This window comes from Etheostoma spectabile, chromosome 9 (genome assembly GCF_008692095.1).
Source record: "Etheostoma spectabile isolate EspeVRDwgs_2016 chromosome 9, UIUC_Espe_1.0, whole genome shotgun sequence".
Classification (NCBI taxonomy): domain Eukaryota; kingdom Metazoa; phylum Chordata; class Actinopteri; order Perciformes; family Percidae; genus Etheostoma; species Etheostoma spectabile.
In genome coordinates, this window is record NC_045741.1 from 18,334,459 (window position 1) to 18,362,131 (window position 27,673).

Here is a 27,673-nt window from a genome sequence, read left to right on the forward strand (position 1 = left end):
CGCAGACGCACACGCAGACGCACACGCACACGCACGCACACACGCACACACGCACACGAAGAGGCCTCAATTACAGCCCGTGGTGCATTTAAAGCAGAGTTGATAACTTTGAAACAGTTGTAAACCCCGTCTGTTGTTTAAAGAACAATATCAGAAAAATATTTGAACTTAATTAACCCGTGGCCATCTCAAACTGAACAACACACCACCCAGTGCTCGGGAGCAAAGTACACTTGAACACAAAATCATATCAGGGGAAAAAGCATGGCTCCTGTAGTAGCAAATTACCCTGTGATGCAGTGAGACTAATCTACTGAGCAAGAAGAAAAACTTGAGATTTAAATTGTTAAAATTAGGGCTGCAAGATTATGGCCAAAATGATAATCCCAATTATTTTGATCACTATTGAAATCACGATTATAATCCCAATTATTTGTTGATTTTAACCTTAACACATTTAATTGTCACAAACAGCAGTTATAAATGTTTTCACATCCATATTGTGCAAGAGACTAGTCCAGGTCTAAAAATCATATCTGTATTTGTCGGTTGAATGGCGATACGCGATATATGCCTCTATTTGTTTTTGGGGTTTTTTACAAAGTGGGCAAAATGTTCAAGCCACTTTTCACAAGCTCTTTTATTAAAACAGATTGGGATTAAAATTAAATTTTATAAACCATAATATTCTGGCCTCGGGTCTGGGTCACATCTCTCGCCCAGGTCCAGCAAGCCAAATAGCGAGTGAGAGTAATTTTCAATAACTTCTTTGTTTTTTGCCGTGGCTGCCGCGATAGCAGAGTTACCAGCTTACTCTGTCCTCTGTGACTGTCTACATCTAGAAACTGAGCTGCGCGGTGCAGGGAACAACTGACTGGCACATGATCAGACAGTTGTTTATGGAGCAGTAGATTGGCTTTGCAAAAATAAAAATCCAGAGCATTCTATGAACGGAATGACGCATTTAAAATGTTACCCAAACACGCAAATACGATCGTGGGAAGCCCAAATCGTGATTGTGATTAAAATTCAATTAATTGTGCCGCTCTAGTTAAAATACGTCAAAATGTTCTCATCCCAGCAATTATGAGCTGACAAGTTGTCATGTAAATTTGCATGATTCTGCAAGAACATTACAGATCCCAAGATGTCCCAGATGAAGAGAAATATATTAAATTATGAGAAATATATTGAATTTAATTTATTTTACGGATTGTCTTCACTAATGGACCTTGAAATACATTAGAGCACATCTATAATCTAGTAATTATTGAAGAAACTAAAGTACATTTTTGAAAGTTACTGAGATGCAAAAAATTAGTAATTTAAGTACGGTTTAGTAACTAAAAGCATGTTTACCATTAGAAGACTTGAAAATGGTCACTATACAACTAAAATGTCTTAGTCAATTAAGAAAGAACCTTGCAGAAGAAAATTCAACATCATGTGTTCGTACAGGGGACTACTTCCCCATTTTACAGCTCCTCACTGCTAATGTTGCCTTACGGTGCTGGTAGTTTGCGCAGGGTGGCAGGCGGTTGCGTCGGATCAGCTGCCTCCGCAAGCGGATCTTCTGTTTGAGCTGCTGGATCTCACAGTCGCTGTCTCCGTCCTCCTCGCCCTCCTCCTCCTGACGCCGCAGGTTGTACTTCATTAGCTCGATGGCAGCAATAAGGGACTCTGAAATGCTGAAATGAGCATTCTCCTACAGAGCACAGAGAAAATGATCGAGCAATCAATCAGAGGAGCAGACTAATTCTATCTTTTCAGTCATGCAACATAATAAGTTCAACGCTGAACCTTCAATTTATTACAGGTTTTGCAAAATTTTAGCACAAAGTTCTGGAATTTGTAAAGGAACTGAATCGGGGGTTTCAATGTGCACTCTTTCTACACAATAATAAAAGTCAACCTTTTTTAAGAAGTCAAATGTTTTAGATAAATAAGTCAATGTAAATTTCATTTTGCAAGAATATCATAATCCTACATTGAATCATTGCAAAAAAAAAAAAAAAAAAACTTTCTAGACGTTACTTTGGCCAGGTCATCATCAAAAATTCAAATTAGAACATTCAGGATTTTGTCCATGTTGACATTAGTTGCTTTACAGTATGTACACTTTAGCAACTTTGCTATGTTTAGCTTTTCATATAGCTAGACGTCTAAACTCTGGGACAAGGCCATTATGTTTAAATAACAGTCATGCTGATTCCAGACAGCTTTGTCAAGGCAGTTTGGGTTTTAAATACATTTTACACAGTGGCCATCGTTAATGAAAATCATGTTCCGCTATGAACGTGCACACACGTATGGTTTTTAATCACAAACACAGTTGGTCAGCGAAGGCGCAGTCGCACCGGTCGATGCCGGTGACGTACTCGTATAACAGAGTGCACGGAACAAAGCTTTGGGATTAGCATCTAATGACTAGCAAGCACTTTCCTACCGCTGCTTCCATACAGTGAGTATCTTCCTTGAACATATGCTGCAGCCAGGTGCCTCCCGGTTCCACTCTTGTCTTCTATTTAACTGTCCATGTATTCATGCCCAGCGCCATTTGTCCTTCCTCAACTACAGCAACATTTTTTTAGCTGCGTTACCACGGAGACCATCCCGCACACTTGCATTTTGGCAAGGACACCCCCTACTTTGCATCTGACTGGCTAGAACTCGTTTCATTGGTAGGAGTTTGATGATTGGTTAAATCGGGAAAAAATAAAAATTGGACTTTATAATTTATTTATTTTTCTAAAATAGTCATACCCCAGAAATCCGGCACCAGGCACAAGTACTTTAAGCCCTGCATTCCTCTCATATGATTGGTAGGTGAACTCAATTAACTTGAAAATATGAAACCGTGAAAGTTCCCAAATTTATTTATTTATTTTTCCTCAGGGCCGCATGCTGGAGATCTGGCATGGTGCCGGAATACTTTAAGCCCTGGATATATTTTCACTAATTGACTGAATTAATGATGGACTAATTGATCAATCCCCACCAGTCAGAATAAGACATGCGTTCAAATGGACCCTGACCTTCTCAAGGTCAGCACAGCTGCCAAAGTCCTGCTCCGACAGGTAGCTGATGAGGCTCTGACCCTCTGACGGCTTCCTGAACATCCCATCTGTAGCGCTGCTGCTGTACTGGGACCCATCTGAAAAGACCAAAACATGAACACATAAAATACATGACACCACTACACAACACAGAAACAGGAAAGTTTGCATTTGCATTTATATTCTCTCCACTTAGGTGTGTTTCTGTTGGATTTGTAATGTCATCTGTTCAAGCTTTCAAAAAGTCTCAAAAACTAAATAAAATGCTCTAAGCTTGCCAAAACCTAACTGCATGCTATCACGATATTTATTGTCTAAACCTCAAAATTCCAATAACACATACACACACCTAATCAACCTTACTATGACCATCCTGTTCAGGTCCAGAGAGTCACGTTTATTGACCGGCTAACTCACTCGCAACATTCAAATTCAGGAACTGACAAATTTGTTTTCTTCAACATTCCATGTCAGCTTTCCTGTCCAACTTCCTCCCATATTTAAGTTTGCTGTGGACTTTCTTTGGCTCAAATCTTTGAGGTTAAGAGCAACATTTTTCCTACACTTATGCACTCATTGTATGTGCAACAGTAGCTACAACATAACTGTAAAAGCACATTTTAAATTATTGCAAACAGAAAACTCACGAGACTCCATGTAGAGGGAACTGGGAGTGCTGGCATCCTCGCGCTGAGGTGAGAAAGGGCTGTAGTTCTTTATACAGCAGTCATCAACTGCTGATTCTAAGAGACAAATAGTACATGTTAAGGGATTTTATCACCTAAATGCCAGAGCCATTAAATTAAACACTGTATAATTTTAAATGTATGAACTTGCATCACCATTCATATAAAAAGCTATTCTGATTTTATTGTTGTTTTTTGTTAAAACAACCAATAAAATGTATGGAAATGGTTCATTGTATTGCATGCAGAAACAAAACCATGACTGCTACCCTTTTCAGTATAATGACTTGAATTAGGGATGTACAGATTCAGACAAAACAGTGACATAGAAGTGATACACTTCTATACACCACACACACACACACAACACACACACACCAACACACCCACACACAACACACACACACACAACACACAACACACACACCACCCCCACCACACACACACACCACACACACACACACACACACCCACACACACACACCACAACACACACCACACACACACCACACACACACACACACAACACACACACACACACACACACACACACACACACACACACACACACACCACAACACCCACACACACCACACACACACCACACACACACACACACACACACACACACACCACACACCCCACCACACTTGGTCATGAAAAATGTGTGCATGAGCAAAAACTAACACTGAAAGATCAAAGCCTCATCACATCAATATGTCCTGAGTAACACAAACAAAACAGTTTAGAAAAAACAAAAACAATATGAGGAGCTGAAGGCAAGATTTGAAATGAGAGGGATGGAGAGTATAATAATGGAGCACAGTGGAACTGCACTGCCAACCTGCTACCGGATCTTCTATTATTATGGTGATTTTTCGGTGGCCCACTCCTTCGCATAAACAGTAAAAAGAGAGAGATAGAGCGTAAGGACAGAAAGTTATCTCAAGCGAAGAAGGGGAAATACTGAGCAAAGAGAATAAAGATGTTAATTTGGAAGCATTTAAAACCTTTAGACAACAGGAAGTGTGCGCCTTCTGAAAAAAAAAAAAAAGAAAAAAAAAAAGTGTGGCCGCGCCAAAGAGCTACAAAAAAAAAACAGTCCATGCAGATATACCCTCCATCTGAATCACACCTTCATTATATGCAAAAAAAAGGAATCATTAACAAGGTATGTTTCCATCATAAGCAGGAAACTGAAGCCTCACTACAGTCTACAGCAATTGAATTCTGGAAATTATAAAAATGAAAGCCCAATTATTAACTCCCCCCCCCCCCCCAAAAAAAAGAAAATCCCATGCCACCAAAGCAGATTTCAACTGATTACTACAAGTACTGCAAACCCTAATATGTTTTAATCTGTAAACATGCAGGCAGCAGAGAGCAATGTTCAAAGAAAGTAAAGTCTGCACAACAGCAGAAAGCTCTGGAAAAAAACTAATAGTGCAAATAAGGCACACAACGTTGCAGCCCACAACCAAATTTGAACATTCACTTTTTGTCCTGCACCAACAATTACAGTTACCTCCAAGTTTCTTACCGTTCTTGAGTTTCTGATTGATGCCTGTGTCAGAAAACGAGCGGGTGTGTGCTCGGGATCCCCGCTCCGGCCCCCTCTGGCCCTCTGAAAAAGATGAACATCTTGGTGGGGGCCGGGCTAGGGTTAGGTTAGGGTTAGGGGCTAGGTGTTGCAGTGACTGCTCCAGAGGGACACCCTGCTCACTGCTGTGGGTGGAGCTTCGAGAGTCACAGCGGCTGCGTTGCCCGAGGTTACCAATAGCCAAGTACTCCGGACCATCGTCATATTCGCCTTCACCAGAGTCCCCGGCCTCAGGCTGAAAGGTGGTGGACAAGGGAGACTCTGTGAAGGAGCTGGCAACAGGGCCAGGATTGGGTGTTACACCTCGCTCGCTTTCCCCCGGCTGGGCCACACATATCCAGGGAGCTCCCGACCTGCTGGCTGCAGAGGTAGTATCTGTAACAGAACAAGTAGATCAGGTTAGATGGATGGAGACACAAGACAACAGGCCTGCTTCTGTGTTTTCCCCCTTTCATTTGCTCAAGCTCTGCTCATGTGAAATAGATAACACCTATCTCACAGATTGTTTCTAAAAAAGATCCCAAAAAGTAACAATACTGTTGGAATACCTTTAGAAAAAAAAACACTCCAAAAACAGTTTTATTCATATTAGTAAGTACAGCCAGTTCAGGACATTGAGTTTTGAAAGCTTTCAATAACTGACCTTGTCCACAAACAATCAGTCCTCTGTATAGTAAAATCCGTCTATTCACATACAAACTGTAGTGCATTTAAAGTGTCATTCCCAAACACCAGCCCACCATGACCAACAACCACAAATACAAAATTCTGCTAAACAGAGACAAATACATTAAGTCTGGTAAAAGACAAAACTGTTTGCTAAAATTCCTAAAATCAACCAAAAACCCAGATGTGGAAAAATATTGAAACAAAGTCCATGTTATCCTAAATACACATTTTCTACTTCAGGGAATACTGCTTCCTAACTCTTATACTTATTTTCAACAGACCAAAGATTGATACAAATTAATGATTCTGAAATGCATTACTTAAACAGCCCCTATTATGCTTTTTGTAGCTGTTCTCCATCTTTTGGTGTGTTGTATAGCTTTTTGTGAAGGTTATAGATATTATAAAAGCATGGAGCTCTATCTCCAACAGACAGCACTTTTTCCTCAACTGCCTAAAACTCCTCAATTCCTGTTTGAAATTACTCAATATTAGTGATGTCACTGATTGAGAATGCCAGCCCAGTTTTTCATGTGTGCTGCCCATAGGTGCAGCGTGAGCAAGCATAGCCCTCCCAGTAGCTTGTTTGAATTAAGTTGACCAATCATAACAGAGTGGGCCAGCTGACCAATCAGAGCAGACACCGCTTTTCAGGTAGGCAAGCTAAGAGCTCAGACAGTGTTTCAGGCAGAGATGCTGCAGCAATGGGCAGTATAAGAAACAATGTTTTTTTAAAGTGCTCATATTATGAAAAAAAAAAACTGTTTCTGGGATTTTGGGTGTTATTTTGTGTCTCTGGTGCTTCCACATGCATACAAACTTGGGAAAAACTTTCCATGCTGTTTTGAGTGAGATAACGGCTTTCTACTGTCACTATCTGAGATGAGGTGGCGAACCGTAGCACATGCTAGCGCTAGCCTGCTAGCTCGTTCTCAATGGCAAAACAATGCTACAACACACACTAGTTTAGCATAATGTACTAAAAAGAACTACTTCCATGTCCCTGTTCTGCAGGTTTTCCACAAGTGGCCCTCGTTTAGAAGAAGTCTCCCAGCTAATCCTGCCTTGTACTGACCAAAGTTGGAGAAAGTTATCTAGCTGATGTGATCTCACCTAGCTACGGCACATGTGCGACTCCCAACAAAGATAGTATAGAAGTGAGATGTCTGACTCTAGAGCTAAAACAAGTGAAATGTCTCACTCTGGAGCTAAACAGAGAGCTAAACACACAAGGTGAAAACAGGATCTGCAACATTCTGCAGTACAACAAAAATATGGTGTTTTTTAGAAAATTAAACCATATTAGCCGATTCTGGTACAACCTCAAAATACAATTATGAACCTGAAAATTAGCCTAATATCGGCGCTTTAACATCAAAGCATGTAAACCTATCTAGTAAACCCAAAGAGTACAAAGATGATGCTGACAATGGAGTATGATAGGGGCTCTTTAATGTGAATCTTTTTGTAAAAGTAATAGAGACCCAAATTACCCGAGTGAAACACAAACAGATCACCTGCAAGCTGTCTGCCTTCCTTGAGCGTTATTATTTCAGCACATTTAGTTGAACCTTATGACAACTGCTGAATCAAAGGAAAATACTCAAAAGCGTAATATAAACAAACCCCACATACACTTGACACTCTTCACCCTTTCCTCACTTGTGCTTTTGCCGTTTTGGGATCCGATTCCAGTAGTGTTCCCTGAGTTGTTGCTAGTGGCGACTGCTTCTTGGAGGGAGCAGTTAGAGGTGGTGAGTCTGCGATTTAGAGATTCTCTTCTGGGAGCCGAGTCAGCGTTCCTCCAAGCCCCACCAACCCCCGGCAACACACACAGGCTCTGGCTCTTCAATAGGCCCAGACATAGTGGGCCCTTCAGAGGGGATAGCTGGGGGATAAAAACGGAAGGATAAAATATCTAAAGACCTCATCTCAAATGTCCTCCTTCAAAATGTCCTTTCATTTAAAGTCACTCTCAGTTTTGACTGGCTGTCTAACAGCAGATTACAATTAAATAACCGCATAATTCTGAACATCTAAAATCTAAAACATTGTCAAAAACAGAAAGACAATAAATATGCACAAATTTAACTAAAATAGAGATGAAAATTATACAATGTCAAGAACTGAAACATAATTAATAGAAGATGAACAAAAGATTAACAACAAAATGATAACGGCTGTAAATGCAGCAAAGCAGACAGACTTTACTGAGGTCATTTCACGAGACCCACCCCGACTGTGTCTACTTGGGCCAGCAGTTTAGGGTTATTCTGCTCCACTGCTTCCAGACACTGGAACATGGCGGTCACATGAGGCTCACTCAGCAGAAAGGCATCATCTGAAAGGCAGAGACAGACCGAGAGAAGGAGAGGGATAAACAATGAGGGAGACAAAGAGATAATGATGAGAGAGATAATTATTTAGTGGAACATAAGTGAAGACACAAAGAGAAAAGTGAAAAAAAAACATTTCTTTAGCTGCTTTTTACTTTAGTTTACACTTCACATCACTGTCTTTTATATTAAGCTGAACCATTAATGTGACACATTGCGAACATTAAAACTCACCATTATAGTATTTACGTGTATGCCCCAGATGTCGGAGCAGGGGTCGGAGCTGAGCAGAAAGCATGTGAACCTGTAAGCTGTGAAGGAGCCAACGCTCAGCCTTGTAGCTCTCGCCAGCACTCTGCATCCCACTGCTCAGCACCGGCTCCAGGTGACTGAACTGTGAACGGACACAGAAGGTGCAAAAGAAAGTAAGAAATGTGAAACAGGGTCAAATAGTGAAGGAAGAGGTAGATGGGGAAAGAGGGTGACGGGTGCAAAAAGCAGAGGGACATGACAAACGCTATTTATGTGAACATAAAGAGTTTCAAACTGATTATTGTGTCGCGACAACCGGTATCGTTGGATGTTGCACCGATTTTTATTCTTTTTACTCTAAACATACGGTTAGTTTGCAGCCGAGTTTGTACGATACATTTGTTCATCTAAAGAAGCAATGGGAGGAAGTGATTAAGAGACAGGTCTGACATCAAGGTGTGATGCAGATGTAAGGCTTGACAGTCTAAACAGAGTGAGCGTGAGAGTGAGTGGAATTAAAAGTGAGAAAAGAAAAAAGAAAAAAAATCATAACAGCGCAAAGCTAAGATGGCAGGCAATATATCCATAACCAACCGTCAGATAATGATGTAATCATGGCAGAGCATGCTTTAAGTTGGGCTGGTCAGAGCAATGAAGATAATTAGACTCAAACTAAGCTGGGTCTCTTTATTTTTGCACAGTCCTGCTGTTTGATAGGAGGGGATCCTTCTCCACAACAACACACAAGAAGTTAGCACAACAGGTAATCCAGGAAGTGTAGTGACTCTGAGGGCATCTGACAATGTGAACTATCAGGTATTTACTTTGCACAAATTAAAAACTACGAAAAAAGGATCATTTTTGACTGGTAGGCAGACCTGAGGCCTGTACTACAAATCAAGATCAACATGCACTGGATTTAACGGTTGTTAACAACTAGTTCAATCAACCCAGGGTTTCCCAATGCAGCAACGTGAGTTCACATAAAAGGCGGTGTTTGCACAGCGTGACCAATCAAACATCTACCAGAGCCGCATATTTTACATAAGATCACACTATAATTCTACATAAAAATGAAGAACACAGACACGGTTTTAAAAACACTATATAGTCGCTGCTTCCTAAAACAGGAAGGAAAGCTTAACACTTATCAATAGACCAATCACTTTCCCATCAGTTAGGCACAAGGTCTGTCCAAAATTACACTTGTGATTTCCATAAGCTGTCGTTCGTTGATTAAGCCTATTATTATTATTATCATTATTATTATTATTATTATATAAATAAATAATATATTATTTAGACATTATAAGTGAAGTTGTATGGTTACATAAATTATAAGCTAAGTGGTTAAGAAAAAAATGTGAATGAAAAAAATACTAGTGCAATATTCATTACTGATCATTCTCACCATCACCCTGGCTGGGTGGGGCATAAGTGAGTGGGGAGAGTTCTTATTTTAGTTTGCCTTGGTTCAGGATGGACACAGCAGAAGGAACAAATGACTGAGCCCGAAATAAATCGAGTATTGATTGGTTAGTAGGTGGTGCTTTTACACCGGTTAAATCTCTAATCTCCAACATAATCTGCTCTTGAATTACAAAGGCGATCTAACCCGGTTACAAGTGATCCACTGTCGTGATACACAAAACCCTGGGTTGAACCTGAAGTTACCTCGTTAACACCAAATCTTGCTTCGTAGTATAAGCCTCAGCTCTCAAATTCACCACCCATTTTCACTGTCCAACAAGCTACGCCGAATGCATTGTATCAGTTAAAGGAAGGTTAGTTTCCTGCCACAGTGGCTGGTGGAGCAAACCAACAAATCTGCGGATACCTACATGTAAACTTCATCTAGGGCTGCACAATTAATCGAATTTTAATCGCGATCACGATTTGGACTTCCCACGATCAAATTTGCGTGATCGAGCGATTATTTTTTATAAAGCGTCATTTCATAGAACGCTCCGAGTTTTTTGCAAAGCCAATCTCCCGCTCCATAAAGCCGTCTGCTCATGAGCCAGTCAGAGTAGTTCACTGCACCCCGTGCAGCTAAGTTTCTAGATGTAGACAGTCACAGAGGACAGAGTAGCGTGAGGAAAACTCAACAGATGCAGTCGGTAATACGTCAGTCTAAGGTTTACCAGTAACGCAACACTTTGTCCCATTGTGTTTTTCAGACAACAGCAGTGACCAGATACTAGTCGGTGCTAGTTAGCGTCTGTTAGTGTTAGCTAGTAGCGTCTGTTAGCTGTAGTCTTCTAGGACACACCGGTGCTAATGTGCAATGTGTTTATATGGATACGGTTTAATTTGCGGTACATGAATATTTGTCTGTAAAGCGTGCCTGTGTTGGATATTTTCTACGCTTCTTGTCCTACTCTCTCTCCTCTAACTCTCCGGCCCCGCACACAGCGCCGCCGGTCCACACTTCTGATATATGTCTACAGTTTTAATTTTTCATTAACACAGTATATTGTAGGTATGAGGGGGCAAACCTGTATTTGTACCAGTGTTTACGCGGGTAACTGTTATCGCGGCCGCTACGGCGAAGAACACAGAAGAAGTTTTTGAATGAGCTAACTTCAGTTGGTAGGGAACAGCGTGGGAGACGGAGCTGCACCGAAGCCTGGACAGGACCAGAGATGTGACCCAGGCCAGAATATCATAGATAAAAATGCAGCGCCGTGAAGATACAGACGTTTAATACAACGACGTGTGTATCCGCTTCGACCCGTGCTGGACCCGTTCATAATGTCAGCCGTCTCTCTGTGAGTAGCGTCCATCACACTCCCTCGCAGTATAAATAGTGTATGTGACAATAAATTTGTTTTGGTAAAATCACAAATAATCGTGAGAATAATCGCGATCAAAATTGATCAAAATAACGCGATTATCATTTTGGTCATAATCGTGCAGCCCTAACTTCATCCGACATGAATGATACACATTGCTATTTTTGCAGCTTAAAAAATAAAAAAATGCACCCACTCAAGATTAACATATTTTCCGGACTATAAACACACTTTTTTTTTTTTTCATAGTTTGGCTGGTCCTGTGACTTATAGTCAAGTGCAACCAATATATCAAAATTTTATAATTTAACATGTTTTTAATGGGAATTCATTCTGAAAACATACAGTCTACAGCCGCGAGAGGGCGCTCTAGGCTTGTGACAACTATATGCGCTGCTAAAGACCAATGAGAAAGACTAAAAATAAAAATACCTCAGAAAAGACATCCTATTCTGCAGATTAGCTACAAAGCAGGTAGAAATATGCAGCCAAAAATGGTTATTGAGCAGCAGAAAGAAAGATTGGAGTGGTGAGAAATTTGTGAGGGACTGGCGAAAAGTTATTTTACTGCAATGAAGAAAACAAAAAAAGTAAACACGCGCTGAAAGCAAGACGGCCAGAGCTAGAGGAAAAGGTCCACAGATGGGTGCTTGAACAACTGCGTGGGAGTGGCTGTCAATGGTGACGTCTCCACGCCCTGGTATTGTTTTGTGTCCTATTGTGTATTAACTTGCTTTCCAGATAATGTCTGTTCTTGTGTGGATTTTGTGAAAAAAGGCAATTATCCCTTGTGTTGCCTTCCTGTCAAAATTGAAAATCAACACTTTTGACGATGCTTTTTATCGATGTTTTTAACTTTTCTTAATGTTTGTCCCATTTTTAACACCTTTGACTCTTTTTTTCAATGTCTCTCTTTTTTGACATTTTCAACACTACGTAACACTTGTTAACTTTAGTTTTACAGTTATTTTTGGAATTTGTTGTCAATAAATCTCATTATAGGAAATTATATCTAATGTTTGAGTTAGAAAAGCGAAATTAGGAATTATTTAGACTAAAAATAAAGGATGTGTGTGATGGATAATCACAGACTGGTATATGTCAACTTTTACTCAATACTATTCAAAACCTATTCAATTTGTTTTTCAAATGTTATAAAATTTGATAAGACAACCCAAAATTAATGAAAGTAGAGATTTGTACTTGCCAAAGAGCGGTGTGTGGAATTAATCATGGTATTTTGGGTAATTAAAAATGGGTAGTTAAAAAGAACATTAATATAGGAAAACTGGTCAATTTGATCTGAGGACAACATGAGAGGAGCGCAACTTGGTTTGTTTTCCCCTCCTGATGGCGCATTGACTGTTTCGACTATTACTCAGAGTGACTTATAGCCAGAAAATACGGTAATGTCTTACAGTAAAACCCTTATTGGTGATACAGGAAAACAGTGACTATATTTCTTCAGTTCAGTCACGCAGGGAAATATTAATTATTTTTTAGCGCTAATACTAGGGCTGAATGATATGTGTTTTAGCATCAACATCACAATGTGCACATGCGCAATAGTACCACGCAGGACGTTGCGATGTTGACGCTAATCCATTTTGCTGCTTGATAGAAAAGTAAACTTTCACCGTTCTCTTTTTACATGATATTACCGGCGACCCTTCCCCTTTCAGACAGGTAGCCATGTGGGCAACGTGTGTATGTGACGTTAGTCCAACGGGGTTTGTTTTTATGGGAAACGAGTCTCCGTGTGTAGATAAGTACCGTAGGCAACAGCTGCCACTGACAGTGATGCGCATAGTTTTTGATGGTTAGCAGTGAAGCTACAGCAGTCAGTGTTTTATGTTCGCTGCAAATACGAACTCAAACACCTGATAATGCAACATAATCACAAGTCTCCTGGCCATTTCCCCCCGCAGAAAGCTGCTACTAGCCAGCTAAAGCTAATTAGTTTACCTAAAGAAAACAAGGGGTCCGTCCGTCCAGGCTAACGGTTACAGTTCGGAGGCGCCCCGCTGATAGTAACACTAATCTACTACAGTAATCTGTGTGATCGAACGTAATTTACACTGATTTAATGTTCGGATACACAGTTTGCTGCTAGTGCGCGTGACATGCAGGATGATCAATATTTCAACAAACAAGTGGCCCCGCTAGTCAACCACAACTGAAATTTAGAGGAAGCAACATGCAGTCATTGCCATGCACTTTAGCTGGATTGATAGTATTAAATGAATACAATGGTGTCTTCTACAGTATGTAGATGCACTCCTACAAAACCAACGCAGTGGTCGAGAAGCATTTATTATTTCCAAATAGAGCTATTATATCATCTTTTAAAAATTATTTCTTTTTTCATATCGCAGGTAAAAAAATATCACAATGTCAGTTTTTTTGCCAATAGTGCAGGCCTACTGCACACCATATTTTCATATGTCATATTCACAAGGTTTTCTGGGAACACAATGAAAACTGTATTGCAAAGTAATTTCACAATCTAAAGCTCACGGTAAGCTACCTTACACTGTTAAATGAAAGTAGCAGTTAACAATTAAAATCTGCAAAAACCATAGCCTGAGCAAGGTAGCAATGTTTAGGCATTGTTTAGGCAATTCTCACAACAACTTCCTCTCATGACAATATCAAGAGATTTGATGCAGATTTAAAATATGACATACCACACATTTCATGGAGCTAGCAGTGATCACTGTTCAACGTGTGAGGCAAGGTGGGGGCTGATGTAGCGAAACACCACACAAATGGCCAATAATCTCTGCTTGTAGTACACCTGTAAGACACAACAGCATGGCCCAGTTACAAAGAATACCAGTTTGATATATACACAATATGCCATTATGGAATGAATCCATAGTGAAAGGGTTTCCTCTGTAACAGGAAATCAACTGATTCTTACTATGCTGCCAAAATGTAAGAAACATTACCCTATGTGCTGGCAAAGCATGTGATAAAACCATTGCACCCATTCCTGAAACTTGTGGGTAAGTGAGAAAAGCTTGTTGATGAAGAGAAGGGATACATTATATGTATAGTAATTTAATTAGTTTAATTAGTCTGTATGCATGTTGTCAGTAGCATTTGTCTTTGCATCCGCAATCAGATTCCCACCACAGAAGAAAGTGATATTAAGGGTGTAACATTGGTAATCGGAAATATGTGAAACAAATACTGCAGTGTTGTATGATTTTGTGGAGTTATGGGAAACACCTAGAACCAAGTCTCCTCCATGTTCAAACAGACTTCCTTGCAGATTCCAGGAAAGTTAACAAAACCTAACTTTGATCTGCAAATCTCTCAGAGCTTGATCATCGAAGTTGATCAGTAGTCAATTCACAACAATTAAATAATTCAAAAAGGGAGAGTGTCATCAGTCAGTACTCTGAGTTCTGACCTGCCTATTTTCAGCCTATGGCTTAGAATATTGTTCCTGTCCTTGTGGAGCCGCTGCAGGCCGCCGTAACGTGACCACACGTTGGGATTGTTGGTGGACACAAGACCTCCACTGTGGTCTTCAGAACTTGAGAGTAGCTTCCAGTGCTCCTTCCTGTGAGGTAAACAGGTCAGCAGAAAGGAGTGAGACAGGGTGACGGAGGAAGTTTAGGAAGGAGGGGTAAGAAGTGCTGGTGTTAGCAGTGTCGGGGTTTAAATCATTACTCACACGAACAAAAATACTTAAAAATCCAGTCTCAGCAGTTAAAGAACCTAGCTTTAACTGAACTCGGTGACTAACCGGGAATGCTGACTATCATTTAATGTGTTAGCAGTATCAACACATCTAAGCCTAAAAATACAGACTGCCTACAAACTATCCTAACTCCTCTCTATAAACAAAGTTCAGAAGAGCTCTGATGTGTGGCATCGAAGTTTTAAAGTTTTTAATTTCTTCCAAAAATCTCATGTTATACTCTAAACTACAAGCCACAATAATGATTGCTACAGAGCCAATGGCATTGATTCCCTAGCAGGGAAGTTACAACTAGTTCTAACAATATATCAGGTCAACATTCGAAGAGCCATAAGCACTGGCTCAAATCCAAGACTTCCTCTGTTCCTTTATGGTAGCAGTCAAACTGAATGCTATTAAAACTAAACTAGTCTCATTGCTGTAGCAATGGGTCCAAAAAATCGTTATCAGAAGACACCCACACTTGAGTGTGTATCTTTGAGTTTAGAAGAATTGAACAGGTCATCTGCTGCATAAACTATAATTATTATACTTTAGCAATAGTGTGTGCAGTGTGCTTAAAGGCCATACAAGATGTAAAAGTTAGCACCCAAACTAATTTGTCCTATCAAAATAAATCAATTAAGGTCTTAATCAAAGATCAAAAAAACAACCTTGTTTTGTGCAACAACGATTTAGTATGGAGCGGAACTGACTAACCCACATAAAATCATTTAATTATTTACGCACAATCATGTCAGGCAGAGAAGTGGATGCAGAGTTTGTGAAAAGTGAAGGTTCTGAAACCTACAATGGCATATTTATGAACACAAGCCATTTTCTCATAGAGAGCAGCAGTGACAAACACCATCACGAGGTTCAGTTACCGAGCTAATAATCAAATCACATCATGTAACATGGAAAGAGGGAGGCTCAATGTTAAGAACATTCTCCACAACTGCAAAAGCATGATGTATTTATGCAGCTTAGTGGTTACTGTTGTTGTGTGTGTGTGGTGTTGTGTGTGTGTGTGTGTGTGTGTGTGTGTGTGTGTGTGTGTGTGTGTGGAGTGTGGAGTGAAGGAGTGAAATTCTACAAGGCTCAGGGAGGTTGTTGAGGATAAGGATAAACTCTGTTTAGCTGCTTGGTGTTGTGAAAAAAGATTGCACCTACACGTTGCCACTTTGTAGTTAAGTGTATTTGAAGCTAATGTACTTCTATGTGATAATTGCTAGTTATTGGGAGTCGCTTTGGATAAAAGCGTCAGTTGATGAAATGTGTGTGTGTGTGTGTTGTGTGGTGGTGTGTGGGTGTGTGTGTGTGTGTGTGTGTGTGTGTGTTGTGTGTGTGTGTTCCATTTGAGAAGCATCAAGGCATTTGTCCCTCTCTCAAATTTATCTTGACACTGCTTAGAATACCACACAGTCGTGTGTGCAACAACTGCGATGTGTTATTTTGGTGACAACTCGTGGAAAAAGGGCATGCAGCTTGCTACATGGGCAATATTTGAACTGAATAGTGGTTGGAATTTAACTGATTATAATAGTATATGATTATCCGTTATTACAGCGGCAACTCCCAGATGTAACTTCATTTGCAGCTAGCGTTAGCTGTTAGCACAATCTATCTAGGCGATAGCTAGCTAACAGTTAGCATTGTCAGCGCTAATGTAGTGAATGCCCTAACATTTAGCTAACAAATGTGCAAACAAAACGCTTAACTGCAACCAAACTCAGTATTAGCTGATAGTCATAGTGACCTTTGGTATTAGACAGGTTGACAAGCCTCGCAGCTAATGGGTGTGTCAACCCCTGACAAGACAGGTTAACCTAGCCTAGCTCTGCTAGACGCCAGCGTCAGTAGGTTAATCCACCAGTGTTAGCTGGCTAGCTACCCAACATTAACATATGTCAACACACAAGTGATATTGTTACCACTCCAACATATGGTCATCTTGTTAACGTTAACACTACTGAGTGGGTTCTGGTGATACATTTCAAGTTTGCTGTTTAAATAATCACGGTCACTATTGCACCAGCCAGTCGGAAACGTTAACCAGCCCGGGTGTATCACCTGCGCTCCTCCGCCTCTCCCTCCGCCGATATCTCCAGTCCTCCATGCGGAGACGAGTACCGTACAAAACTGCCAGTTTCCCCGTAACTCCAATATCTTATTTCGTATACGGAGTTTTACCGCAGTAGTAGGTTAGCTTGAAGAAGTTAACCGGACTTCAGTCTTCCGCCATCTCTGCCCCTCCGTCAGGGCTGTGAATCAAACACAGTGGAGGCCGTAAGATATCGTTAGCAAGTGGCGTTGATGTTTCCTCTGCCATGCCCCCTTTTTAACGAAGATCGTGCTTTTACTCTCAAATGAGACTAAAGTTATTTACCTCCGTTGTTTTGCGAGTATGCTGGCGGGTATCACTGCGTTTACAGACTGTTACCGTGTAAACTTAACTATTAAAAGCTCTGGAGCTTTCTAGAGACACACCAACCGTTCAATAGAATTAACCTTAGCATCGCTGCCACCTGCTGTTAGTAAATAATATTGCACTTATGACTGCTGCCCTCTTTGAACTCGGTATTTTTTTTATTTGCTTCATTTTCCAGTGATGACTCATTCCAAGAACAATAATGTATTCGTTTTAAAGACATGCGATGTGATCCTAAAAAAAATAGCTTTTATTGATCTCCAGAGTTAAAAAAAAATCGGTGTTGTTGTTGCTGTTGCAGCAGTAGCAGCAGCAGGGACAGACACAGGCCTAACTACAGATAAGTAGATAAAGTAAAAAGTATAATACGAGATGTGTAAAACTAAAAGATAAAAGTAGAAGAAACCTAAATGAAATACAAAAGCAAGACAACATATAATAGTATTGGGTCTAAAATAGCCTATGTAAACAGTGTAGGCTACAACAGACTAATATATAATGTGATTAAGTAATGACACTGTTGTCTTTGACAAAATAGACATATAATATTAAGATATATAGCATATTATGTAATGTTGAGAATGAAATATTCACCCAGTGAAAACCTTGTATACCTTCAACAAAGGCTGGGGAACAAGATGATCTACAATTTATATGTTATACTGTCATAAAGAGAATACAATTATTTTCCCAACTTTAAAACTCCTAGGGTGAAATATACTGTGAGGGAAAATTGGGGTTCTGTGCATTACCATTGACCCAAACTTCAAATTAAATAAATTTACCTTACTAGGATATATGGACTGATATGAAAAATAGGCTACAAAAAGCTGAATATGTAGGCTACTGTTTATGTTTTCTTTCTCTTTCTTGTTGTGGTAGGTAAAGTGCAGGTGAGACTACATAGTGGTGAGCAATCAATCATGCACAATACAGTGCCCCTTCTCTTTAGTTTTGATAATCAAGTCCGTGCCATCCATCTAAATGATGAAAATAGAGCTATACTCTCAGATTGATTAGTAGGACAGGGTGTTACAATCCTTGAAATTTTTGCACAACAAGTGACTTGAGTGGTGTTGTTCTTAGAAATGACCAGATGTCAAACTATCAATCAATCGATCACAATCAATCAATTTTTTATTTTTCACATGATCATCCAAGGTAGGCCACAATTCCAGTGAAATGTCATCTCATCATCATTTATTTTATACTAGAAATTCCCTTTGAAAGAACAAAACGTTTTTTTGTTCTTTCAAAGTGAATTTCTAGTATAACTAAGTGGCTATAAAACTGTGGATGTTATAAAACATGCAGCCTTGCTTGGCTCTTCACTCTTGTAATCACTTTCATAGCATCCTCACAAGATGGCACCACAGTCTTGAATTGTCTGTTTATTCCGTGCACTCAAGTTGACAATAAAATTTTACCACTTGATGGCAGTGGCAAGTAATTAAGAGTGCAGAGTGCTACACTATAAATCTCATCCCCATAGTTGCTGGTGTGGTTGCAAATGACTGAATGGTGATGTAATTGTCCCCCACACACACACAACACACACACACACCACACACACAATGTAAGCAGTTCCAACAAGCATAGATCACCGCTTCCTTCCCTTCATGTGCTGTGGGACATTATATGACACTAGAATTATTTGGGTGACGCAGATATTGTACCAATTATCCCTAGGAACATTTCCAGAGAGGACATACTTATCTCTGAACATTTCACTCTCTGAACAATTTTAAAACCCCCTGATGTGCTGCTAGTACAAGTGATTGTATAAAGTTCAACTATTATGAATTTCTACAGGGCAATACTAAAATCCTTACAGCAGTTGTTATGTCTTTATCCAGATGGTTTGCTAATTCCAACCTCATAGACCTGTGTAAGAGGTATTCAGAGCTGTTACTGAAGAATAACAAATAGAATATCACAAATACAATAAAAGGCCAGCATTCAAAATCTTAATCAAGTTAAAGTACAAAAGTATGGATCACATGTGCTTCAAATATTAACTGTAGAAGTACGGCTTATGCGAAGGGCCTATTCAGAAGAATTATTAGATTGATGCATGATTAAGTAAAGCTTATTTAGAGCACATTTAAACAGCGTCAGTTGACCAAAGTGCTGTTCAAAAAAAGCATGAAGGTGCTGTATAAAAGAACATTAATATTAATTAAAACCCTCAAATTACATCCCAATGACAACAAAAAAGCAGCAATTTAAAAAAATCAGAGTGACAACAGATTGAGAAATTAGAAAATGTGTCTTTAGCATCCATTTAAGTAAAAGGTAAAAAGTAGCAAAACATTGAAGTACAAAGTTACAGTTTTCTGTGCACAATGAATTGTGGCGAGAGTCCCTATTCCTGGCACCATGTTTGATAGTGTCAGAAGTCGGGCATGTCAGGACAAGTTGATAATCAAGTCACAGGGAGAGATGTTGATTTCCGAGTCTTACATTTACTGAATTGTATCTGATCCCATTGACACAAAAAATATCCCATTCTTACTTAAATCTATGTGAGCAGCTGTGACTCAGAGTTGACTCGTTTTGGCATGAACACATGAGATTAGTTGAAATTAGGTGGGTTGGTAAGTTTTCAGGGTGACGCAACAGAGGCCAGTTGATCCAGTATTTTATTTTGTTTGCAGCAACGTGCCAAGCGTTGCCTTTTTCTTCGTTTGCTCTTTAATGTATATCTTCAAGAGTCAGTAAAATGATGATGTTGGTGGTCCCATGCAGCAAGAAAGTCACAGCTCTATTCAGATGGTTTGTGAATATGTGTAGCAAGTGCATATCTAAGACAGAGAACAAAACAACTTGTGGTAAAAAAAAAATAGAATAGATTAGATTAATTATACTTTATGTTATCCCACGAGGGAAATTCTGTCCGTTACCAAGTAGCAGACAGCACGCAGACAAAACCAACAAAAGCAACAAACAGAAAAACACAAACAATTAACACACAAACATTAATCACAGAAGAAATACAGGCAGGAAATACAGGCAAGAATAGAAATGAAAATATGGTTGATGAGTAAGGAAATGCCGTCAAACAAAGACTTTAAGTGCGGTTGCCATGATAGAGAAACAATACCCCTGCTGTAAGTGAAGTTAAACCAATTAAGTTAATTTGAATTTTAAATTAAATTTTACAAGTTATATTAACCTGAGTACCATAAATATTGAAAAAGTAAGTACTTGTAATAATAATATATAACCAATATTACAGATAAAAAAGTGTGTGATAGTATGGGAGAAAAACAGGAACAGAAAAATACAACATATCAGTAAGCAGGTTGTTAGAGTAGTCGGACCAGGGCGGGATGAAGGGGACCTGCTGTACCCTATCCTTCTTACACGGTGCCGTGGTATATCTGCTGCTGAAGAGTGACTCAGGACCCCACAGTGTCATTAGGGTGGTGAGAGGTGTTGTGCCATGTTAATGGTCAGCTTGGCTAACATCCGCCTCTCCCCTACTTCCTCTTGGGAGTCAGAGGCAGTCCAGGGACAGAGCGCGCTCCTCCGGATCAGTCTATTGAGTCTCGGCTCCTGTCCCCGGACCGAGCTGACCCCCCCTCCAGCAGACCACAGCGTAGAGGATGGCAGAGGCCCCACAGAGTCTATAGAAGTCTGAGGAGAGTCCACACCCTCCAAAGACCTGAGCTCCTCAGTCAGATGGAGGCGCCTCTGGCCCTTCTTGTAGAGGTGCTTGGGTGTTAACACAGTCCAGTTCAGTTTATTGTTTAGGGAACACCCAGGAAGTTGGTAGCTCTCCACTACATCCAGGTCCAATCCCTGGATGATCACCGGTGAGAAGGGGAGTTTTTCCTCCTGGAGTCGACTATATCCTTGTCTTTCTGGTGTTTAAGCTGAAGCTGTTGAGCTCCACCAGTGACAAATCCTTGTATAACGCGACCTGTATTCCAGATTCTTTCCCCTCAGAGACACACCCACAACGCTGTGTCATCAAGACTTCTGGTGTGCAGTGGGGGGTGTTGTGGTTGAATCCAAGGTGTAGTAGGGGAAAGGAAGGTGAGAGCCCGTACCCTAGGGGCACCTGTGGCTGCAGTGCAACCACGTCAGACCACACAGGATGGAGCCCACATACTGTGGTCTTGTTGGTGAGGTAGTCCGTAGTCCAGCAGCATAGAGGTTGGTCCACTTTTTATTTGAGAAACACTCAAAAAGCCTTTAGTCTAAGGATGAACTTCCATGTCTATACAAAAGATATCACATTTGTGAAATCTTCCAATTGTGCCACACAATGTATGTATTATGCAAAATACCTAGGTATCCCACCTGGGGGGGGTCTTGTCAACTTTACAGTTACAATTATACACATATACCATCTTTGGTACCAGTACGTCATCAACTCAACTCTCTCTTCCTCCAGAAGTATCACGTAATCCAGCACCATCAGCAGACAGTACAATTGCATTCATAGGACATCTCACCCCTGTGGAAAATGCATCACTATGAAGGTAATTTTACATGTCCCTTTATGCACGTTCTGCCCACCTCAAACGCTCAGGTAATACTTTACATGATTGGGAAGCTCTCCTGTGGGTCAGTTCTGGACAATATGATCAATATCTGCCCTGATTAATGTTACTGTGGACCTGTCACTGTCAATGTTTTGATTCTGAATGATCTGTCAGTCCTCAACCTCTCTAAAACTCAATAACGTGCTGTTTTTGCTGGACTTACAGCAGCCGAGAGAATGATTGCAACCCATTGGGAAACACCTCATGACTGTCTATATTCGTACGTGGCCCTTTCCTTTGTGATGTCATATAGTGGAAGACTCCCACTGCTCGCATAGGTGATCACCGGGAAAGACTTTGGACACGTGGTCAAGCCTGGCTGAATCCTTTAAGTCCCTTGCTATGGCATGTGCAAAAGCCTTCACGCATTGTGTCTATGGGTGTGTTTGGTCCCTTTTTAGCTTCTGCCGTCTCCTGTCCATGCCTCTTTTGTTTGTGTGTTTGTTTGTGTCTGTTTCGTGTGTTGTTCGGGAGCTGCAGATAGGTCTTGATGTTTGTTTTGTGTTCCCACTATTTCTCTCTTTGTTGTAGAGTGACACTTTGACGCTAACAAGGAAGGTTGTGGAAAAGGTGCGCTGGGCCCTCTTTGTGTGTGTACGGTGTATGTATGTTGTCATTTGACCAATGTTTTGCACTGTTGTTTGGCTGTTTAAATAAAAAAATGTGATCACAAAAAACTGGAAAAACTCTTCCTCACAGGTTTTTGAAATGATAAAACAAAATTCGTAATGAATGAACGAAAAGAACGATCTAAGGCCACGCAAAAGTCAATCACGATTACAGGGGGGAAAATACCAGGGCCGTTTCACCTTGTTTTTGTACCTAAATGATCAGATACATGTAACGTGTAAAACTCAAAAGGAAATTAGATTCACATGGTGGCTGTATAAACATGAAACGCGTTCATAGAACTGTGTTTCTTCTGCACAAGTGCAAATAAGTACCTGCTGACAAAACTTTTTTTTCCTTTTAATTCCTTGTCCACAGCAATTTCTAACTTGAACAATTACAGTTATTAAAATTTTCACAGTATTCATAAGGAGTATGAAACTGATACAGGTAGGGAAAGAGATTTGGCATATTAAAGGTGCAGGAGTCAGGCTTTGCTTCCAAGTGATTGAGATTAATTACGCAAGTTACCAGATAAATTGCTGATAATTTTTTTTTCTTCTCTTAAGGAAACTCTTTTTGAGGCACCTCTCGTTTTGGAAAACACAACTCCACTCCCACTCAAAAAATGGGGCGTATTTTGTGTACGACAGACAATTTATTTCAAAGAAAATGAAATGACATCCCGTCCTCCATGTGTTGCACCTTTTCCTGTGTCACAGAAAAGACAATAAAGATCAGAGATGCCTTTCTTAAAGAACAAAATTATCCTCAAAAAAGATAAAATCACGAGGCGGGAACAAGATAAAAAATAAAACATAGAAAAAAAATATATAAGAAAAAAAAAAACATAGAAAACTTAATTTTACATGTATCATGATCATCACAAGCAGGAATATACGTATGAGATATAAGTTAGAAGACTCAGCAAGGGTGAGCACATCTGTCAAAAAAACTGAACACCAGGCAGATATAGAATGAGTGATTGAGTATTAGAGAGCACGTGTTTACTTCTTTGTTAAATTCAAAAGGAACGCTCACAGTTGGAGTACGGTCGTGACAAAACGATCGTAATCAAACACACACGATTAGTACCTGCCAAAGAAGGAAAAAACAAAAAATGAACATGTGAAGAAAAAAAAGGAGCAGTGGCAAGATGTGGGACCAAACAGCAGGGGCTAATTAAGCTTGGGAAGTATTGTACTTGTAATAAGGTAATAATAGTTACTAATTAAGAATAATGTTTAGTCCCCTTGCTCCGATTTAGAAATGGTATTAACATGACATCAGCTGTCAGTGGCTGTAGACACATGCATTAAATTTCCTTATATAGGTGTCAAAAACCCTACACGGAAGCAGTTCAAGTAAACCGGTTGGAGAAGTACATCACAGAAGTGCTTGAGAAAATTACCACCTCTTTGAAACAGTATGAACCGTAACTTGGTCTGAAATGGCAGGTAGGCGATGAGTGAACGAAGGATGGCGTCATGTATGTATTCACACCTGTCTCTTTACGTTCAGATTCTCTTCTTTCTTTAGAAAGGTTTTACTGTCCTCGAAGTGTTACTTTTCCATGTTGGAAAAACAACTTCTCCTAACAGTTTTAATCAGGACTTCCAGGTTCCAGAGGGTTGGTTTCTCAGAGTCTCCTGTTCCCAGTAAGGAGGATTATGACGTGGGGAGATGATTGGCTCAAAGTTGGCTGGAAATACCTCATTAATTACTGATCAATTAAAAAACCAAAGATTGGTTTAATATGAACAATCCCATCACATTCTAGACCATATTTATTTTGGAGATTTTGGCTTTGCCATTTGAAACTATTATAACTAGATATTGATACAATGCAGATTGATGTAGTTAATTCTTTAAATGGAACTTTCTTAAGTCATAAACACGGTTTTTTCATAAAGAACTATCAGTGTCCACTTTTTTCCTTCAACCATCTGTAAATTTGCATAAACTCTCTTAAATAACATAACGAGATATGAGTGACAATTATAGGTTATAAGTTATAATAGTTATATTTTTTTTACACATTTAGAATTGAAATTTTGCTTGACTTTATTTCTATTATATCCCGTACTTTAGTTTATGAGCTTTCTTAATTTTTTCTCCTTTTCCTTGAAATGGGACATGATTAGCTGTGTGACTGTATATTTGGATGTCCTTGTATTTATTTTGGTCGATGTTCTCCAGGAAATTAATAATACTCTGGAATAACTTGGCCTATTTAGCTGTCCTCCTGTGGTTTTTTCCCACAATGCTTTCTCTCAAAGATTCCTCATTGTTAGCGGATTTTGTTTCTGGTAGACAATGTCGCTTCTTAGCCCTTTGTAGTTCCTTTGTGAAATGGTAAAGGGCTGTATAAATAAAATGTATTATCTATTATATTCTAAAATTATTCTATATATAGCCTACAGTCATTGGTTCAAAACACGGGAAACCCACATATATCAGAAGAGTGATTGGTAACATGTCAAAGAAATTCTACTTAGCTCCAAACCACACTAAATCATTTCTTAAGTACATGCACTTTGCAACACAGTACTACAGTGAGTCCTTATTATTGATATGTTTCAATATTGATCCACTGACTACAATGTGCTAGAGCAAGTGGCTCGACGCTGGTGGCTAAACCTATAGGAATTATTTAAAACAACCGAAATGTTGTGTATGAGTGAATGATCATACGGTCCTAAAGTTAGTTTTTAGTAGGATTGTTTTGCCATGGTTAACATTACACTCTATCTAATACTAAGGCCTTCTGCCCTGCGCTCTCATTGGCTTGCCCTCCGTGCTCGAAAGAAAATGTTTAAATCCCAAGTGGATTGGGAGAATCGTGACGCCCTCATGCAAAACATACTAATTGACAGATTTGCATGATCCACGCTTTTATGGTACAATTGTGTTTCTCCATGTGATAGAAATGATCTATTAAAAAGGAAAAATGTGCCGTATTTGGTAGACTTATTTTTAAACAAAATGTAATAAAAAAACAGTTTTAAGGAGGTGTTTATCCTGTTGGGGGAAATAAACAAAGCATGAACATTCTCCTAACTAAAACAGTCAATTTATTTTTGACTGAAAACTAAAGTAGTTTTGAACAAGCACATTACTGGGCAATCGTTAAGCATATTTTATCCCAGGCTCAGTGACTTACTTTTCATACAGTACTTGGCATTACGCATTCTCCTTCAAATGAAAGAACACAGAAAGAATGAGAAAAGAAATAAGCCTGTTTGCAAAAATAGAATAAAAAACACTCAAAGAATCCATCCTTAGACAGATGACTGAGTGTACAAGCCTTTTGGTTTGGGTCTACAGCCACAAGAAAAGAACCAAACCGCCTGACAACAGAGACGATGGCACACGAGGCCAAGACTGTGACAGACAGGACAATCCCTAATAGGCCACACACAATACGCTGGGTTCCAACTTTAAAGGTGGCCATGTTTTATAGTTTCCCTGGTTTTTTTGCAGATCGTATGTTATTTTCTTTTAAGCAAAGGGTTGGTACACTACATCCAATCGAATGCTGCATTGCAGTAAATACATTAAAATCGCAATGTTAACAAAATCTTTTCTTCGTTGGAAATTCAACAGCATTTACATGAAAAACAATAATCGGGGCTCCTTTTCTGACTGTTGTTTTGTGCTCGAGGCCCTTCCCCTCCATCTGACACAAACACCATGTCACCTTTTTTCTTTACTTTTACCTCAACTACTGCCCTCTCTGCCCATTGTCTCTCTCTTTCAAAATCATTTCACAGACTAACTGACAAAAAGTAAGTTCTGGATGAAACATGAGGTAAGAAATGGTTTGCTTATAATCATGTCAGAACATGCAAACAGCGCAAAAATAGAGGGAAAGTGATAGTAGGAAAAAAAAATATATAGTGTGCATTTAAAATGGGGGAGGGGGAGACTTACACGCTTTGGAATCTTGGTTATTAAAGTAGGTCAAACATTTTCACAGCTTTTTATCCCCCTGACCAACCCCCCAATTAATTTCATTTTTGTGTTTGACAAAGAAAGTAACATTAATAAGTTCTCTTTATCCAACATCCCATACATCTTAACACAGGAGTTTCCCCTGTAACAACCTCCATGCTCTTAATAGTTACACTTATAACATATTACATCAACATGGATTTTTCACCTAATGCAGCTTGGCTTTAGTGTTACACATCAGAATACATTTGGTCCTATAATGGAAATTATTGCTACTTGTTGCCGAAGAACTACCAAATGTATACCTGACAGATTCTAAAATACCAAAGACAAAGAGAAACGTTTTTTTTTTCTTTTAAAGAGTATCTTCCATCATTGTCATTTACATTTGAAATAGCAGCCCTGAAATAATAAGGAAAATCTAAAACTTGAACTAATGAACAATTATTATGATCATGCAAAGCTACAGTGGTCTGGAGAAACCACCAACTTTTGTTGCAAGCACTTAACAACCTGATGCTCTCGCTCTCTCCAAATAGCCGAGGCACCCGCCGGCTTTCCTCCCCTGCTCAATGGACGCGAATCATTTCCCTCGGCACTCGGCCTCTTCCAGCCTGGAGTGGTGTAGGTTGGGGATACTAGGAGGACAGTCCCGTGCCGGCATCACAGACCCCCAGCACTTCACAGGCCCTTCACAGGGTTGCACCGCCCTCCGCCCCCCCCCCCCCTTGTTGCCCAAAAAAAAAAAACCAATCAATCTGCTGGCCCTTTGACCCTCAGCCTCCTGCACGCGAACAGCAGCAGTTATGGGGCACTGGCTCCCCCTGCACCTCCCTCCTTTCAGGCTTTCTTCGCAAGCCCATAGGGCACAGAATAAGACAGATTGAGGGTTGTGTAAAAATGTCTTACATAAGGTAAAAGCATGGTGGAAGGCAACAAGTGCACACATAGAAGCTATGCATCTTGGTGGCCAAACACAGATGGTCGACGCTGTTGTTGAGGTGTCCGCACATGGACGCATACTGAAAACGCAGCAGCGGC

The 27,673-nt window shown here is 39.9% G+C and overlaps 1 protein-coding gene across 5 annotated transcripts in view; it reads right to left on the reverse strand.

The window, feature by feature from the left end:
* The window catches only part of rubcn (rubicon autophagy regulator), a 48,824-nt gene that overhangs the window by 14,250 nt on the left and 6,901 nt on the right, over positions 1-27,673 (reverse strand). For 2 of the 5 annotated variants that reach the window (XM_032524978.1, XM_032524974.1), the window contains exons 4-11: positions 8,582-8,741; positions 8,246-8,352; positions 7,674-7,899; positions 5,283-5,717; positions 4,587-4,634; positions 3,704-3,799; positions 3,036-3,154; positions 1,507-1,705 (exon numbers count right to left, since the gene is read on the reverse strand). In XM_032524978.1, the coding sequence (XP_032380869.1) occupies positions 1,507-1,705; positions 3,036-3,154; positions 3,704-3,799; positions 4,587-4,634; positions 5,283-5,717; positions 7,674-7,899; positions 8,246-8,352; positions 8,582-8,741 (1,390 nt within the window). Of the gene's footprint in view, positions 1-1,506; positions 1,706-3,035; positions 3,155-3,703; positions 3,800-4,586; positions 4,635-5,267; positions 5,718-7,673; positions 7,900-8,245; positions 8,353-8,581; positions 8,746-14,114; positions 14,152-27,673 lie in introns of all 5 variants that reach the window. The other 3 variants (XM_032524975.1, XM_032524976.1, XM_032524977.1) reach the window with 3 other exon arrangements.